General features: G+C 37.9%; 1 protein-coding gene across 1 annotated transcript in view; it reads right to left on the reverse strand.

Moving 5' to 3' along the window:
- Positions 1-3,963: 3,963 nt before the first annotated feature.
- Positions 3,964-15,090, reverse strand: part of Gpbp1 (GC-rich promoter binding protein 1) — a 63,318-nt gene continuing 52,191 nt past the window's right edge. The window contains exons 9-13 of the mRNA XM_013018501.1: positions 14,360-14,364; positions 13,508-13,675; positions 12,311-12,498; positions 8,043-8,145; positions 3,964-4,976 (exon numbers count right to left, since the gene is read on the reverse strand). Of these exons, the coding sequence (XP_012873955.1) occupies positions 4,818-4,976; positions 8,043-8,145; positions 12,311-12,498; positions 13,508-13,675; positions 14,360-14,364 (623 nt within the window). The 3' untranslated portion in view covers positions 3,964-4,817. The remainder of the gene's footprint in view (positions 4,977-8,042; positions 8,146-12,310; positions 12,499-13,507; positions 13,676-14,359; positions 14,365-15,090) is intronic.

Genomic DNA, 15,090 nt, shown 5'->3' on the forward strand with positions numbered 1-15,090 from the left:
ATGTGTCTTAGTGGAAGTAATTCTATTTTTAAATATTTGAAAGCATGGAAACCAATCCTTGTAATTAGCTAATAAAAATATGATTTACCATTAAAGTTAATGATTATATTTGAGTAAACTGGTAAAATACCACATTCAAGAATAGATAAAAATCAGGTTATCAAGCTTAGCTAATAACCAAGCATAATGCCAAATAAATGAAGCAGATAACAACAGCTGAGACTTCACTGTGAGAACTGCAACATTTGATACCATTTAGAACAGTACCTGCCCTGCTTAAAATGTTTAACTTTTTTTAAAAAAGTACTACACGATCCTAGAGCATCCACAGACTAACACGGTGTTTATAGTGAATGGGCAGCTAAAATTAACACAATTCTGACAATGCACCAGAATTTAAACTAGGTGCTTTTAATGATTTTTCATCCCAATAACCCTGTGGAATAGGCATTGTCTAGAGAGACTAAATATCTGGATTAAAGTCACAGCTGGCAAGGGGCAAAATTAGGTTTAAAACCAGGTGTTTCTACTACCATATTGTACATCAACGTATTACAACTACAAGGAGAACTTTTAAGTATTCTTCAGCCCAGAATCTACCAATCTTAACAAAACAATTTCAGCCACCACAAATTATGTAAACTCTCTACAAATACCAATGTGCCAAGTTTGGGAACTACTACCACTTCTGGCTTTTTTCTGCTTATGTGGTGCTGAGGAATCAAACCCAGGGCCTAACGCATGCAAGGCAAGCACTCTACCTTCCCAGACCCCCATGGCTATTCTTGTTACAAGAGTCAGTTCTCTGCTGCACTGAACATCCAACAGCAGTGTCCTCTGGACAGACATATGGTTATCATATGCTTCAATCATTTCATACTTAAGACTGAGTCTACAAATAGTCCACAGGGAAGGCACAGTTAAATGATAAATTAGTTGAAAGTGAAAAGTGATTAACTTGCACAAATTATACACCTCATAAACAAAAATTAACAATTATAAAACCTTTTAAAAAGATAACAACTGAATTATACATTACCAAGTTCTGAACTATACATTTTACACTAACAATCAAAGCTGGGCTTAAAGAGTTCCTAGTACCCAGTTTTGCCTAAGGAAAAGAAATTTTTAAGTAATTTATATAATAATCTAACAGTGTATATAAGCATTAGCAAAGGCAGAAAGTGGGAGGAGCAAGCAACAATAACAACAAAAAAATCAAAATACTAGCAAAATGGATGCCTGCATACTTTTTTTTTAAACTGACAAAAAGCCTGTAATCCTAACTAAACAGGAGGTACAGACAGGACAACGTTCCTATCTGAATAAAGCAAATATAGGGCTAGTGTGTGGCATAAGGGCCTTCCCAGCAAGCACAGACCCCAAATTCAAATCTAATACTCTCTCTCCCCCACAAAAAAAGGTGGAAGATTATAAACTATTTAGAAGCCAGATGCCCTAAACATAATGAATTTCAATATAAATCTGATGTTACTGAATCTGACTCTAAAATACTTCCATTGTAACAAAAATACAGAAAATATTCAATTCTTATCTTTAAAAATCAAGTAAGACACAATTTCTGAAATATTATATTTAAAAAACTGGCAATACTCAGTTTAAAACTCAGGGCCCTGTGCTTGCCAAGCAAGCATTCCCACCACTGAGCTATGCCTTCAGTCCTTACCTTTGCTCTTTTGTTGTTTTGTGCCAGTCCTTCCTTGGGCTTGAATTCAGGGCCTGAGACTGTCCCTGAGCATTTTTGCTCAAGGCTAGTGGGCCACTGCTCTACTCTACACTGCTCTTCCAAGCTTTTTAGTTAACTGAACCTAAGTCTCACAGACTTTCCTGCCTGGGCTGGCTTTGAACCACAATCCTCAGATCTCAGATTACAAACATGAGCCATCAGCACCTAACCTTGGCCATTATTTTGAGACAGGGTCTCACTTCCAGCCCAGGTATGTTCTGGGTGTGATCCAACTGTTAGGTTTCCTGGTAACTAGAGTAGCAGGTGGTCTCACTGAAATCAGCTCTTTGTTGAGAAGAGATCGTGAGAAATTTTCCCTCCCTGGTAGTGGTAGGCCTGGGAACTCAATCTCAATGATTTCACCTTAGGAAGGACTACAGACATAAGCCACCAGCACTTGCAGTTCTAAGCAAATCATTACCACAAGAATTTGTTCATGATACAAATAAAATGGAGTAGTAGAAAAGAAGAGATTTTCAGAGAAGCAAGTACCAAGATATTCTGAGAAGTAACAAAGTTCATTACCATGGTTCAGGTGATTTTATGGAACAATTCCTCAAATTTTATGCTTTGTGTTAATTATGTCCATCTATTCCTTATGTGATTGTTGAAAATTTGTCAGAGATGAGTTTGAAGCATACAGCTTTTACTTTGTTCTGACCACTATGAACAATTCCCCACAATCTATCTACAATTTAACTAGTTTCTGTACTTGTGATCCTTTTCCAACAATATACTCCAAATTTTACATCAGTTGCCTATTATTTAACAGCAACTTAAAACTATGCTAACATATAACCTTTATTTTTAAGTACATGTGCTTGGCTCTATCCCTTTAGTAAGCAAACTTGTTAATGCCATCACTTAATAGGCTATAACTATACCACCATAACATATGTTTAAAAAGAGTTCATTATCACACTGTATGAGAGCACAATAAACACTCAACTCCTAGTAAATGGAAATTAAAGTAGAAGGAACTGATAAAATATAAAATGCCAGAAAATAAAAAAATGTTTCTGGTATTAGAAAATACAAAAACACAAGGTAGCTTTTCAACATAAACCACTTTTCTAAAGTCTCTTCTGGTTTATTATTAGCAAACAGCTATAAAAGGCAGTTTTTATTTCCTTATCAAAGTGAAATCTGAGCAAAGATATTCAATATGTGATACAGTTCTGTCAAAGTATTTCTTAGGTTCTTGTAACTAATGCTACATGCTAATTCAATTTAGTTTAAAAAAAAAAGCCTATTTAAAAAGTTAAGGTGTGGGCTGGGAAGGTGGCTCAGTGGTAGAGTGCTTCCCTTGCATGCCTGAGGCCCTGGGTTCAATTCCTCAGCACCACATAAGCAAAAAGAGAAAAGCTGAGGGGGCTGGGAAGGTGGCTCAGTGGAAGAGCACTTTCCTTGCATGCCTGAGGCCTAGGGTTCAATTCCTCAGCACCACATAAGCAAAAAGAAAAAAGCTGGAAGTGGCGCTGTGGCTCAATTGCTAGGCCTTGAACTGAAGAGCTGAGGGACAGTGCCCAGGCCCAGAGTTCAAGGACCTACGACCGGACCCCCCCCCAAAAAAAAGAAGAAGAAAAAAGCTGGAAGTGGGGCTGTGGCTCAAGTGGTAGAGCACTAGCCTTGAGCTGAAGAGCTAAGGGACAGCGCCCAGGCCCAGAGTTCAGGCCCCACGACCAGACCCAGTGCAATTTATAATAAAATAAAATTTAAAATATAAGATGCACATAATACCTTCTGCTACCACTAACTCATCCTCAAGTATATGTATGTTATGTCTATTTTAATTTTCCCACCATCACCAGCCTCAGTGGAGGTATACAGCTTCTGGTGATAACTGGGAGCTAGGGCAGAGTACTGATGTAAAATTAGGGGGGAAAAATTGTAAACTTCTGAGAAAACACAATTTTAAAAATCAAACAACATTTAACATTAGACAAATATAAAACTTCAAAGGTTTTTGCTCTAAGATAATGTTTACAATTAGAATCTATCTATATGTAATGTTAAAAATAGTCAAAATACAAATACAGAGCTAAAAGATTTCTAAATCAATAAAATGAAAATATTTCCAAAATTAATGTGCAAATAAATTGCATACTTGATAGTGAAAAAAAACTTTTTCTAACCTCAAAGAAATAAAATATAATAAACTTTGAAGTGAATGTTTTTGGACACCAGTACCTTGAACACTACAGAGAACAACAACATTCTGAAAATCCAGTTTTATTTTCCATGTTGTGGACAGATCCAGTTTAAGTGTGATCAGTTCTTCTGTATGTGTAATAATTTATCAAAATAAGTTTTCCCACAATATTCTTTTCCATCAACTCTGAAAATCCTAACCTAACAACATAACCAAATAAAACTCTTGAAACTCACCTCTTAAAATCTGGAAGTTTGGCGAGTCTCTCCTGTAACATTTATTGAACTATAAATGGCTAAAGAGCAATTTATATTTTAAAAGGTGACTAATAAAACAGCTAAGTTCAGGAAATTAATGTCTTAAAGTGTACTTTGCTCCCATTTTAGCCAACATGCTATATTTTTCCTTTTTTTTTTTCTTTTTTCTTTTGTTTTAGTCTTGTTTCAGAGAGAAGTGGAGTGAAAAGGCGCACGACGCACAATGTGGACTTGAAAATTTCCACAGTACGAAAAAATAACGGCTCTGCAAACAAACCTGTAAGCTGCCGTTTTCCTTAAGACCTGGACATTTTAAGACAGAAGCTTTGCAAAACATTACACAATTTTTTATTATTAAATGAGAAAAATCTCATTTGTTACATAGTCACATTGCTAGTCAGAGAAATGCTGCAGTGATGAAGAAAGTCAATGTTGGATCAACCAAAGTCCTCATTTCTACAACATTCATTTACAAAGAAATAATGTTCAACATAGCCCAACACAACATTCTTGGTTTTCTTCATAATGAAGTCCCCCAAAAAAAATCATCTTCTAATGGGGTATTTCACTACATAAATTATAGTTCTTCATTTTTACAATTCACCCCAAACTGCATGAGAGATGTACCACGCTAAAATTTCTAAAGCTGTTAGGAAGTCCTTCACACATCGTCATCATCTGATGTGTCACTGCTACTTGTCTCTGTGTCATCATTCTCAATTGTGGGTTTGAAAGTGCTGTTTTTCCAAGGTCCAAACTTGAAGTCACAGATCAGGCCATTTTTCAAAATACCATTTTTTCTCAGACCATTTTTCTGTAACTAAAATTTCAAATAAACATTATCACAAGAGTTATCCATTAAGAAGAGTACAATAGTGAAGTATACTAATAAATACAACAAACTTAAAAAACTGTACTATTTTCCAACAATATTCTTCATACCAAGTCATAACCTGGAAAATAAGCTATTTAGATAGACAAAATATTTCCTCTCCAACAAATATACATACAACCTAACAAAACACTGTAAGAATTAATGTATTATACAGTACAGGAAAAAAATACAGATTTTTCTAACCAGACAGGGTAAAGGTGAACCTTGTCACAATTACCAGTGTATTAAATATTTTGAAATTTTCAGTTCCTTACATGAACACTGTAATAAACATATGCTGAGATGTGACATAACATATATTCAGCAACCATTATAGCTGTTATTATTATGACTCATATGAACACACCCCATCATCTGCTTAATTCATATGTAAAATAAAGTGAGATATACAAAGAAAATCATTTGAGTTCTGAGCTTAACTACAGATATTAACAGAAAAAAAAATTAGTCCTCTATTTCTGAAACTGAGAAAACAGAGCTAGAATACCAACAAACAAGAACCAAGCTAAGCTAAAAATTCAGAAAGAAAACAGATGGTTAACCCAAATTAAAACTGTTATAAGTTACAAAAACAAAATAAAAATCAATGACAACACATAATTACTAATTCAAGCCTTTTGAATTTCTCATGAAAAAATGCATCCATGGGTCAAAAACTATAAATATTTGAAGTGTATATTATGTAACATACAACCAAAGAAAACGCAAAGTTACTACTATCTATAGCCAACTTCATAATCAGAATTCAAAAACCTATTAAGGGTCCATATCTTTAAGTAATAAGAGTGCTTGCTTTGTAAGCAAAAAGCAAAGTGCAAACTCCAGCACTATTCTGGGGGGGGGGGGGGGAATCCTGGGGCTTGAACTGAAGACCCGGGTGCTGTCCCTGAGCATTTTTGCTCAAGGCTATTGCCCTACCACTTTGAGCCACAGTGCCATTCCAGCTTTTTCTGTTTATGTGGTGCTGAGAACTGAACCCAGGGCTTCATGCATGCTAGGCAAGCACTCAACCACTAAGCCACATTCCCAGTCCCAGCACCATTTTTGATTTTTAAAAAACAAGCTATAAATAAACTTAACTGGAAACAGTAACAAAAAGGAAAATTGTCTGTAGATGTCATGGGACAGAAAAACCCCAGTGATCATTCTCTAAAATTCCCTGTAAAACTAAGAAATACAGCAAAGTTTCAGGACACGTAGCCAAACACAAAAAGCAGTTCTTTTTCTAGCAGTGTATGAAAAATTCAGAAAGCATTGTTGCCACACATCAGTAGCGCTCACCCTTGTAATCCTAACTACTCAGAAGGTTGAAATCTGAAGATTTCAAAAGGGTGCCAAAGGGTGCCCAAGCAGGAAAGTTTGTGAGACCCTTATCTCTATTTTAAAAAAGCCTAACAACCATGAGGTCCTGAGTTTGAAACTTCCTATAATGGATTTGGGAAAATTCAACTTTTTATTTTGTGAGGGAGGTAGATGACACAGTCTTATTATGTAACCCAAGCTGAACATCAACTTGCAGCCCAAGTAGCCTTCAACTCATGATCCTCCTTTCCTAACGCAAAGCATCTCCTAACAAAATCTAAAAAAAAAAAAAAAAATGTAATTATGAGCCAGGCACTTGTAATACTAGCTACTCAGGAGGCTGAGAGCTGAGTATCATAGTTCAAAATCAGCTCAGACAGTAAAGTCTGTAAGACTCTCATCTCTAATTAACTACTCAGAAAAACCTGGAAGTGATACTATAGCTGAAGTGGGAGAAGGAAAGGGGGAGAGAGAGAGGGGGGGGAGGGAGAGAGGGAGGGAGGGAGAGGGAGAGAGGGGAGGGAGAGAGGGAGAGAGAGAGAGGGAGAGAGAGAGGGAGGGAGAGAGAGAGGGAGGGAAGGGGGAGAGAGAGAGGGGAGAGAGAGGGAAGAGAGGGAGAGGGAGAGGAAAAGAGAGAGAGGGGAGAGAGAGAGGGGGGGGGGGGGAGAGAGGGAGGGAGAGGGGGAGAGGGAAGAGAGGGGGAGAGGGAGAGGGAGAGAGAGAGGGAGGGAGAGAGAGAGGGGGAGAGAAGGAAGGAGAGAGGGAGGGGGAGAGGAAGAGGGGGGAGAAGGAGAAGAGGGGGAGAAGAGAGGGGGAGAGGGAGAGAGGGAAGGAGAGAGGGAGGGGGAGAGGGAGAGAGGGAAGGAGAGGAGAGGGAGGGAAAGAGGGGAGAGGGAGAGAAGGAAGAAGAGAGGGAGGGGGAGAGGGAGAGAGAGAAGAGGGGGAGAGGGAGGGAGAGGAGGAAGAAGGGAGAGGGGAGAGAAGGAGAGGGGGAGAGAGAGAAGGAAGGAGAGAAGGGGAGAGGGAGGGGGAGAGGGAGAAGGGGGAGGAAGAGAGGGAGAAATAGAGAGAGACAGAGACAAAGACAGAGACAGAGAGAGAATGAAGTAGAGGCCTAAAACAAGATGTTTTAGGAAAGAATGCACTCATACCAAAAGAAAATGTCAAAGGTCAAGTTATTTAGAAGGCAATTAAGAGCTATCATCCAGGCCAAAACAACCACCAAAAGCATCCTGAATAAAAATCAAATATATTGTTTATATCAACATAACTACTGCAGACAAAATTATCATTGCAAATTTGTTTAAAACAAAGGCAGGTCTGACCAAAATTTGAGTATCTAACAAATGCCTAAAACTATAAACTTGTCTTTCTACTGTAATTCTTACCTTTAACCGTATTATTCTAATTAAGAAAGGGCCATTTTAGGACTAGAAGCATGGCTCCAGTGGTACAGTACCAGCTTGCTAGCAAGTAAGAGGCCCAGAAGTTAATGCCTAGTACCACCAAAAAGAACAAAGAAATAGACAGCCATTCTCAAGCAAACATTTGAGGAGGAGAACATTTCTTTAGTGCTATAGCATCAGCCTTGAGTGAAAAAAGCCAACCAAGATGAGGGCCAGTAATTCATGGCCCAGTACCACCACAAAAATAAGTAAATAAACGAACAAATGACTTAGGTTTTCTTACCTGCTCACTAATAACTTGGAATTCTCTCATTTCATCCTCAGTTAAAGGAGCACAAGTTTCATCATTTTCACTGTCTTCCTGCCAGCCCATCTCTTTTAACAATCTGAGAAGAAATGTTTAATTTAGAGGATAGGATAACTCCTCCACTTAGTTTATGTACTAGAAAATACACAGCACATGAACCATTACATTAAAACAATATATTTTTTATTAAGTTAAATATTTTTGGTAACTAATCTATCTTTGCTAATAATAAATAGCTTACCTGTTGGTGTCAAAGGTTCTCTAAGCTAGAATCTTGCAATAGGAAAGGCCTAACTGAAATTTAGTGAGAAGGTGGATGGACTAATGGTACTAAAGATTGAACTGGGCCTCATATATGGCTAAACAGGTATAACTTGGGCCATTTTGTTTTCCCCAATATCCTGTGCAGGCTTGAACTGCCACCCTCCATTTCAGGCTTTTTGCATATGTATGATAGGTGTGTGTCACTACATTCAACTTCTTATTGTTTGAAATAATAACCCAGGCCCAGTTTAGCCTCAAACCACTATCTCACCTCCCAAGGAACTAAATATGTGATGTATGTGGGCCACACAGCCCAACAAATCTGTCCAATTCTTGTACTAAAAGTGACATGATTTCCCTTCTTTTTTTCCATACCACCATAATCCAACATATTCTTGGCACCTTATTATGTTTACTACTTTGAAAAGACTTGGATAGCTTTTAACTTTTTAGTTGGTTGTGGGGCCTGAACTCAAGGCCTGGGCATTCATTATGTCTGAGCCTTTTCATTTTGTTCAAGGCTAATAAAACGCTACTACTTTAAGCCAAAGCCCCACTTCCAATTTTTGGGTGATAAACTGGAGATAAAAGTCTCACAGAGGGCTGGGAAGGTGGCTCAGTGGTAGAGTGCTTGCCTTGTATGCCTGAGGCCCTGGGTTCAATTCCTCAGCACCACATAAGCAAAAAAAAAAAAAAGTCTCACAGGCTGCCCAGGCTGGCTTCAAACTCCAATTCTCAGATCTCAGCCTCCTGTGTAGCTAGAATTACAGATGTGAGTCACCAATGCCCAACCCTATCTTGTATTGTATAATTTATTCTTCTGCTCCCATCATCTTTAAAGGGCATGTCAATTATCTTCAACACATAAATTTGAAAGAGGTCTTATGTCCTAGGTATTATGTCCTCTAATAGCTAAATAAGGATCAAAGTAAGTAAATCCCCCTCCATTTTTTAATGAAAATACTTTTAGGTAAACAGAGCTTAAGACTGACAGAGAATTTCACCATTTTTCAATAACTCGACCAATTTAAATACTGTACCAACAGCTTTATTGCATTTGACTCAGTTACTTCATAGTTTCTAGTTCTTATTAGGCCTCTCCATCTTGTACTGGTGGGTTTGAGTCTGTTTTTTAACTGCATTCCTTTAGGCTAAGTCTGATAAGGCAGAAAGATCACAAGTCCATGGCCAACCTGAGTTATATAAGTAGTTCAAGCAACAAATAGGACCCTATTTCAAAAAAGCAGATTGCAGCTTGAGCCCATCAGACATCTGATAAATTTTCATAGAACACAACTCAGGAAGAGTGAGTAAAGTTTAACTTGCTCTCTATATCTTCCAATGACTAATCAAAGTCACATAGGAAAAACAACTTGCCTATTTCACAGTAAAAGAAGGCAACAGGAATTTTTGGGTATCAGCCTCTCAAGCTAATATTATACCAAACTCTGCAACCTCTGAACCAAAATAGGACAAGTCAACATTACTATGATTTATTTCATTCCCATTATCATCTTTTCTTTTCCAAACGTACTTTTTAAACTTTTTAGATGGCCTCTTTCAAGTGCTATTTTCATGCATTTTTATCATTGAATGCCATCTAATATGGAGCATGTATAGAGCATATGGATCCTAGAACTAGTAAATCTAAACTCCTTTTGCTAGATCTACATCTTTAATATTTCTAAAACTGGCTACATCTTTACTACTTCTAAAACTGGCTACCAGCAATATAGATGAAAACACTTAAGTATTACAAAGGAAATATAACAAAAGATTGGATTAAAGGCGTGACTCAGTAGGAGAGTATGATTAGAATATACCAAGTCCCTGGACTGAATTATTGTTAACAAAATAATAAGGGTAAGAGGGGGCACAGTAGTAAAAATCATTCAAGCAAAGTAATTATCCTTAAGAACTGTATCTCTGGGGCTGTGACATAATGGTAAGAATACTTGCCTAGCATGTATGAGGCTTTGGGTTCAATTCCTTAGTATCACATAAATAAAAAGTGAAACAAATTTAAAAAACAAACTATATCACTGACAACTCACTGTTAAAATGCAACTGAAGAGTAGGTAATATGTATTGTGACACTAAAATCACACTTAAGTTTATGGTAGCCGGGTACTACCAACTGGATCACACCTATAATCAGGCCACTGAAAGACCTGAGGATAGAGATTTAAATCCACTGAGTCCAGCCTGGAAAGATTCCATCTCCACAGAAATGGAGGCATAGCATAAGTGGTTTATGTCAGCTGTGAGGTGAAAAAGCCAAGCAAGATTTTGAGGCACCAAGTTCAAGCTCCAGCATGAGCACACATGCATGCAGACGCATGCACACACGCACACATATATACATACATACATACACACACACACACACACACACACACACACACTACCAAAAATATGAAACCATGGGACAGACATATCACTTGATTTTAACAGAAAAATGAAGCTGGAAATCTAAAAGCTGTAACATTTTTTAACTTAGGGGAAAAATGTATTTCCCCAAGAGTAATAAAAAAATGTTCACAGAAAAATTTGTACACAAATGGCTCGCAGCACAGCATTATCCATAAAATTCAAAAGTGGAAATAACTGAGATCTATTAGCTGATGAACAAAATATCTTGTAACAACACAATGTGTTATAATGTGTTATACAGCAATAAAAATAACAAAAGTCCAGGGGGATATGGTATACATCTGTAATCCTAGTACAGGCAAAAAAGTTAGTAAGACCCAATTCCAATCAACCAACAAAATGGCACACCTGTAATCCCAGCTAAACAGCTAAAAGCAGGAGGTCTGAAGTTTAATTTGAGGGGAAAAAAAAAAAGTTTAAAACCAGGTGCAGATAGAAAACTGCAGTTTCAGACCAGTTTCAGTCAAAATCAGTAAGACACCATCTCCAGAAAAACAACCAAAAAGTAGGACTGGAGTGGGTAGAGTGCCAGCTGAGCAAGGAAAAAAGGCTAAGTTCAAATCCCACTACTAGGGACAGAATGGGGTGGGGAGAAAGACTGCACCTGATAAGTAACTAAAGCTAATAAAAGGGCTAGAGGGTATGGCTCAAGTGGCAGAGCACTGGCCTAATAAGTGTGAGGCCCTGACTTCAATTCTAGTACCACCAAAAATAAAAAGGAATCAAGTACTGATGGCCTACAACTCTAATTAGTCTGAAAGTATGCTTTGTCAAAAAAAAACTAAGTAGAAAGATATAAAAGATTGTATATTTCTATATTCTTCAGAACATACCTTGCTTCAATGTTTTATAGGATTAGACAGGAATGAAGATACTACTTGATGATAGGATTACAGAAAGGCTAAATAAAAATCCTTTGAACAGTGAATCATTTTTAAAAGATTGTGGGGCTGGGAAGGTGGCTCAGTGGTAGAGCGCTTGCCTTGCATGCTCAAGGCCCTGGGTTCGATTCCTCAGCACCACATAAGCAAAAAGAAAAAAGCCGGAAGTGGCACTGTGGCTCAAGTGGTAGAGCACTAGCCTTGAGCTAAAGAGCTGAGGGACAGTGCCCAGGCCCAGAGTTCAGGCCCCATGACCGGACCCAAAAAAAGAAAAGAAAAGAAAAGAAAGATTGTATATTTAAAATATCTCTAAAAGGCAAATCTACAAAAACCAAAAAGTATAGTACTGGTTACCTAGGACAAAGAGAAACATGAATAAATCTTTAATGGACATACGCTGTGTGGAGTGAGGGACATGTTCTAAAATTTTACTGCAATGGCAGTTGAATTTCTATGAGTATACTAAAAATTGTCTTAAAACAATTATTAACATTTAAAACAAGTAAAATTTATGGCATATTAAAAATCTCAATAAACATTATTTAATAAGTTAGGGACTTGAGCTATAGCTCAGTGGATATGCAAAACCTCTGCTTCAGTAGCCAGCATTACAAAAATCAATAATCACAAAAGAACTGCACAATAATTGAAACCTTGCATACTAACCTGTGTTCTGCCTCAAGTGAACTGGAAAGAACGTCAGTTTGTGGGTAGGTTGAAGACCGAATTATTTGTTGGGAAATAACTGAGGCATTGCCATTCTCTTGAGGAATTTCATTTTCATCGAAGTTTCTGTTTATATCTCTTTCCTGGTGAGTACTATTGCTGTTATGCAAATTAAATGAGTCCTCATCCTGATTTTTAGGGAGTCAAAAAAAGAGAAAGTTAAAGGACAGTTAATAACAATAAATTAATAAATCTTGGCTTGATTCCCATTAAGAATACATATACTGGTTATAATCATTAAATTTAAAGACATTCTCCCAAGAATAGAAAACTAAAATGGAATGGATTCTCAAAACTTTGTAAGTCTAGCTAGTCACACCTATTCAACAAAGGTAAAGCCAAAAGAATAAGGATGGAGACAGAGAAAAAGAAAAATATATAATTTTGCCCTTCCCCCCCAAGAAATTTAGTGATTATTTTTTAAAGCAGAGCAAGGTAGGACATGTTTTATAATTTCAGCATTTAGGGGATATTAGAGCATAAATATTACTGAGTTCCAAGGTCAGCCTGGGCTACATAATGAAGTGCTATTATATAACACCACCAATAATAAATGTACATGAAAATGTCATAATGAGCCAGGCGCCAATGGCTCATGCCTGTAATTCTAGCTACTAAGGAGGCTGAAATTCAAGGATTAGAGTTCCAAGCCAGCTCTGAGACTCTTATCTCCAATTAACCACCAAAAAACCATAAGTACTACTGTGACTCAAAATGATAAGAGCACTAGGCTTGAGCAAAAAAGTTCTGGAACAACAACCGGGCCCTGAGTTCAAGCCCAAGAACTGCCTTCCTCCTCCCACCAACAAAAAAAGAAAAATGTCATAATGAAACCCACTCCTGCATTCCTAATGTATGCTGTAAAAAATTCAAAACTTGGGCTAGAGGCCTGGCACAATTAGTAGAGTGCCAGTAGGGTAGCAATACCAAGCACAATCAAGGACCTGAGTCCAATTTCAGCATGGGCAAATAAACATGTATTTTTGCATAGGAAATGCAAAATACAGCGTTATGTACACAAATAATTAATAATCAAATTGTTATCAGGCCTTCTCTTTTGGGAGATAAAAATTCCATTATATAAAATATTCCAAGGCAATATTATGGTCAAAGAAGTATCTATGCAAATTAAATCACCTTCTCTGAGCCAGCCCGGCTTTCATCTTCATGTTCCTCTTCCACTCTGTCTCTTTTCAATGCTTTCAAAAATTCACTCTTCTTATCAGTGCGCATTCTTGTCAGTTTGGTTAGCCGAGGCTGCTGATTAAGTTTGTCAACAGGTGAAGAGGAATTTGAGCGATTACACTAAAAGGAAATTCAGAAACTGATAAATACAGAATCAAAGGAATAGGGAAAGGGGAAAAACAAATTGTTTAAATAGGGATACAGGTGGACCCATTGCAACAATGAGACGTACAAGTCTTACATCGGAATACGAACTTTACAACCTTGGGGGGGGGGGAGAGTTGTGGAGGAAGTGGGGGGAGGATGAGAAGGGGAAACAAAGGAGGCTACAATGCTTGATGAGAAATGTACTCATTATCTTGCCCATGTAATTGCAACCCACCTGTACAGTATTTTTACAATAAAAAAAAGGAAAAAAAAGGAATTACTGTCAATTAAAACTACCTCAGCTGGGTAGGAATGTGGCTCAGTCATAGAGTTATTTGTCTAGCATCCATGAAGCCCTGGGTTCAATTCCTCAGTACCACATATACAGAAAAAAAGCTGAAGCTGCACTGTGGCTCAAGTGGTACAATACTAGTCTTGAGCAAAAGAAGCTCAGGGATAGTGCCCAAGTCCTAAATTCAAGCGCCAGGACCAGCCAACCAAAAAATACATAAATAAAAATTTAAATTAAAAATAATAAAATTACCACCACTTCCAGTTTTACCTTTATTCACAATGCAAAATAATCTTTAAGATGTAGGTAAAAATCTGCTTTTATCACTATTCATTTCTTTTCCAGTACTATTCTGTATACATTACCACCACTATATTACATTACATTAACTCATTAATTTATTATCAAATTTTGTAATTTCAGCATTTAGGGGAGACTGGAGCAGGAACAATACTGAGTTCCAAGATCGGCCTGGGCTACATAATGAAACAATACTATAAAAACACCACCAACAGGGCTGGGAAGTGGCTCAGTGCTTATCTTGCATGCATGAGGCCTGGGTTCCATCCCTCAGCACCACAAAAGCAGAAAAAGCCAGAAGTGGTGCTGTGGCTCAAGTGGTAGGCCACTAGCCTTGAGCTGAAGAGCTGAGGGACAGAGTTCAGGCCCCACAACAGGCCCAAAAAACAAAACACCACCAACAAAAAAAAATGTGCATGAAAATGTCATAATGAGCTGGGCGGCATTGGCTCATTCCTATAATTCTATACATTTCCACTTTAACAAGTCGTTATGTCGAAAAACAAACTTTACAACTTTGGTGGGGAGGGGGATCTGGTGGAGGGAGGTGGGAGAAGTATGGGAAGGGATGGGAAGGGGAAACAAAGAGGAGGCAACAATGCTTGATAAGAAATGTATTCATTGGTGCTGGGAAGGTGGCTCAGTGGTAAAGCGCTTGCCTTGCATGCATGAGGCCCTGGGTTCGATTCCCCAGCACCACATAAGAAAAAAGCCAGAAGTGGTGCTGTGGCTCAAGTGGTAGAGCGCTAGCCTTGAGCTGAAGAGCTGAGGGACAGCGCCCAGGCCCAGAGTTCAG

The sequence above is a fragment of the Dipodomys ordii genome, unplaced genomic scaffold (genome assembly GCF_000151885.1).
Source record: "Dipodomys ordii isolate 6190 unplaced genomic scaffold, Dord_2.0 Scaffold41, whole genome shotgun sequence".
NCBI lineage: Eukaryota > Metazoa > Chordata > Mammalia > Rodentia > Heteromyidae > Dipodomys > Dipodomys ordii.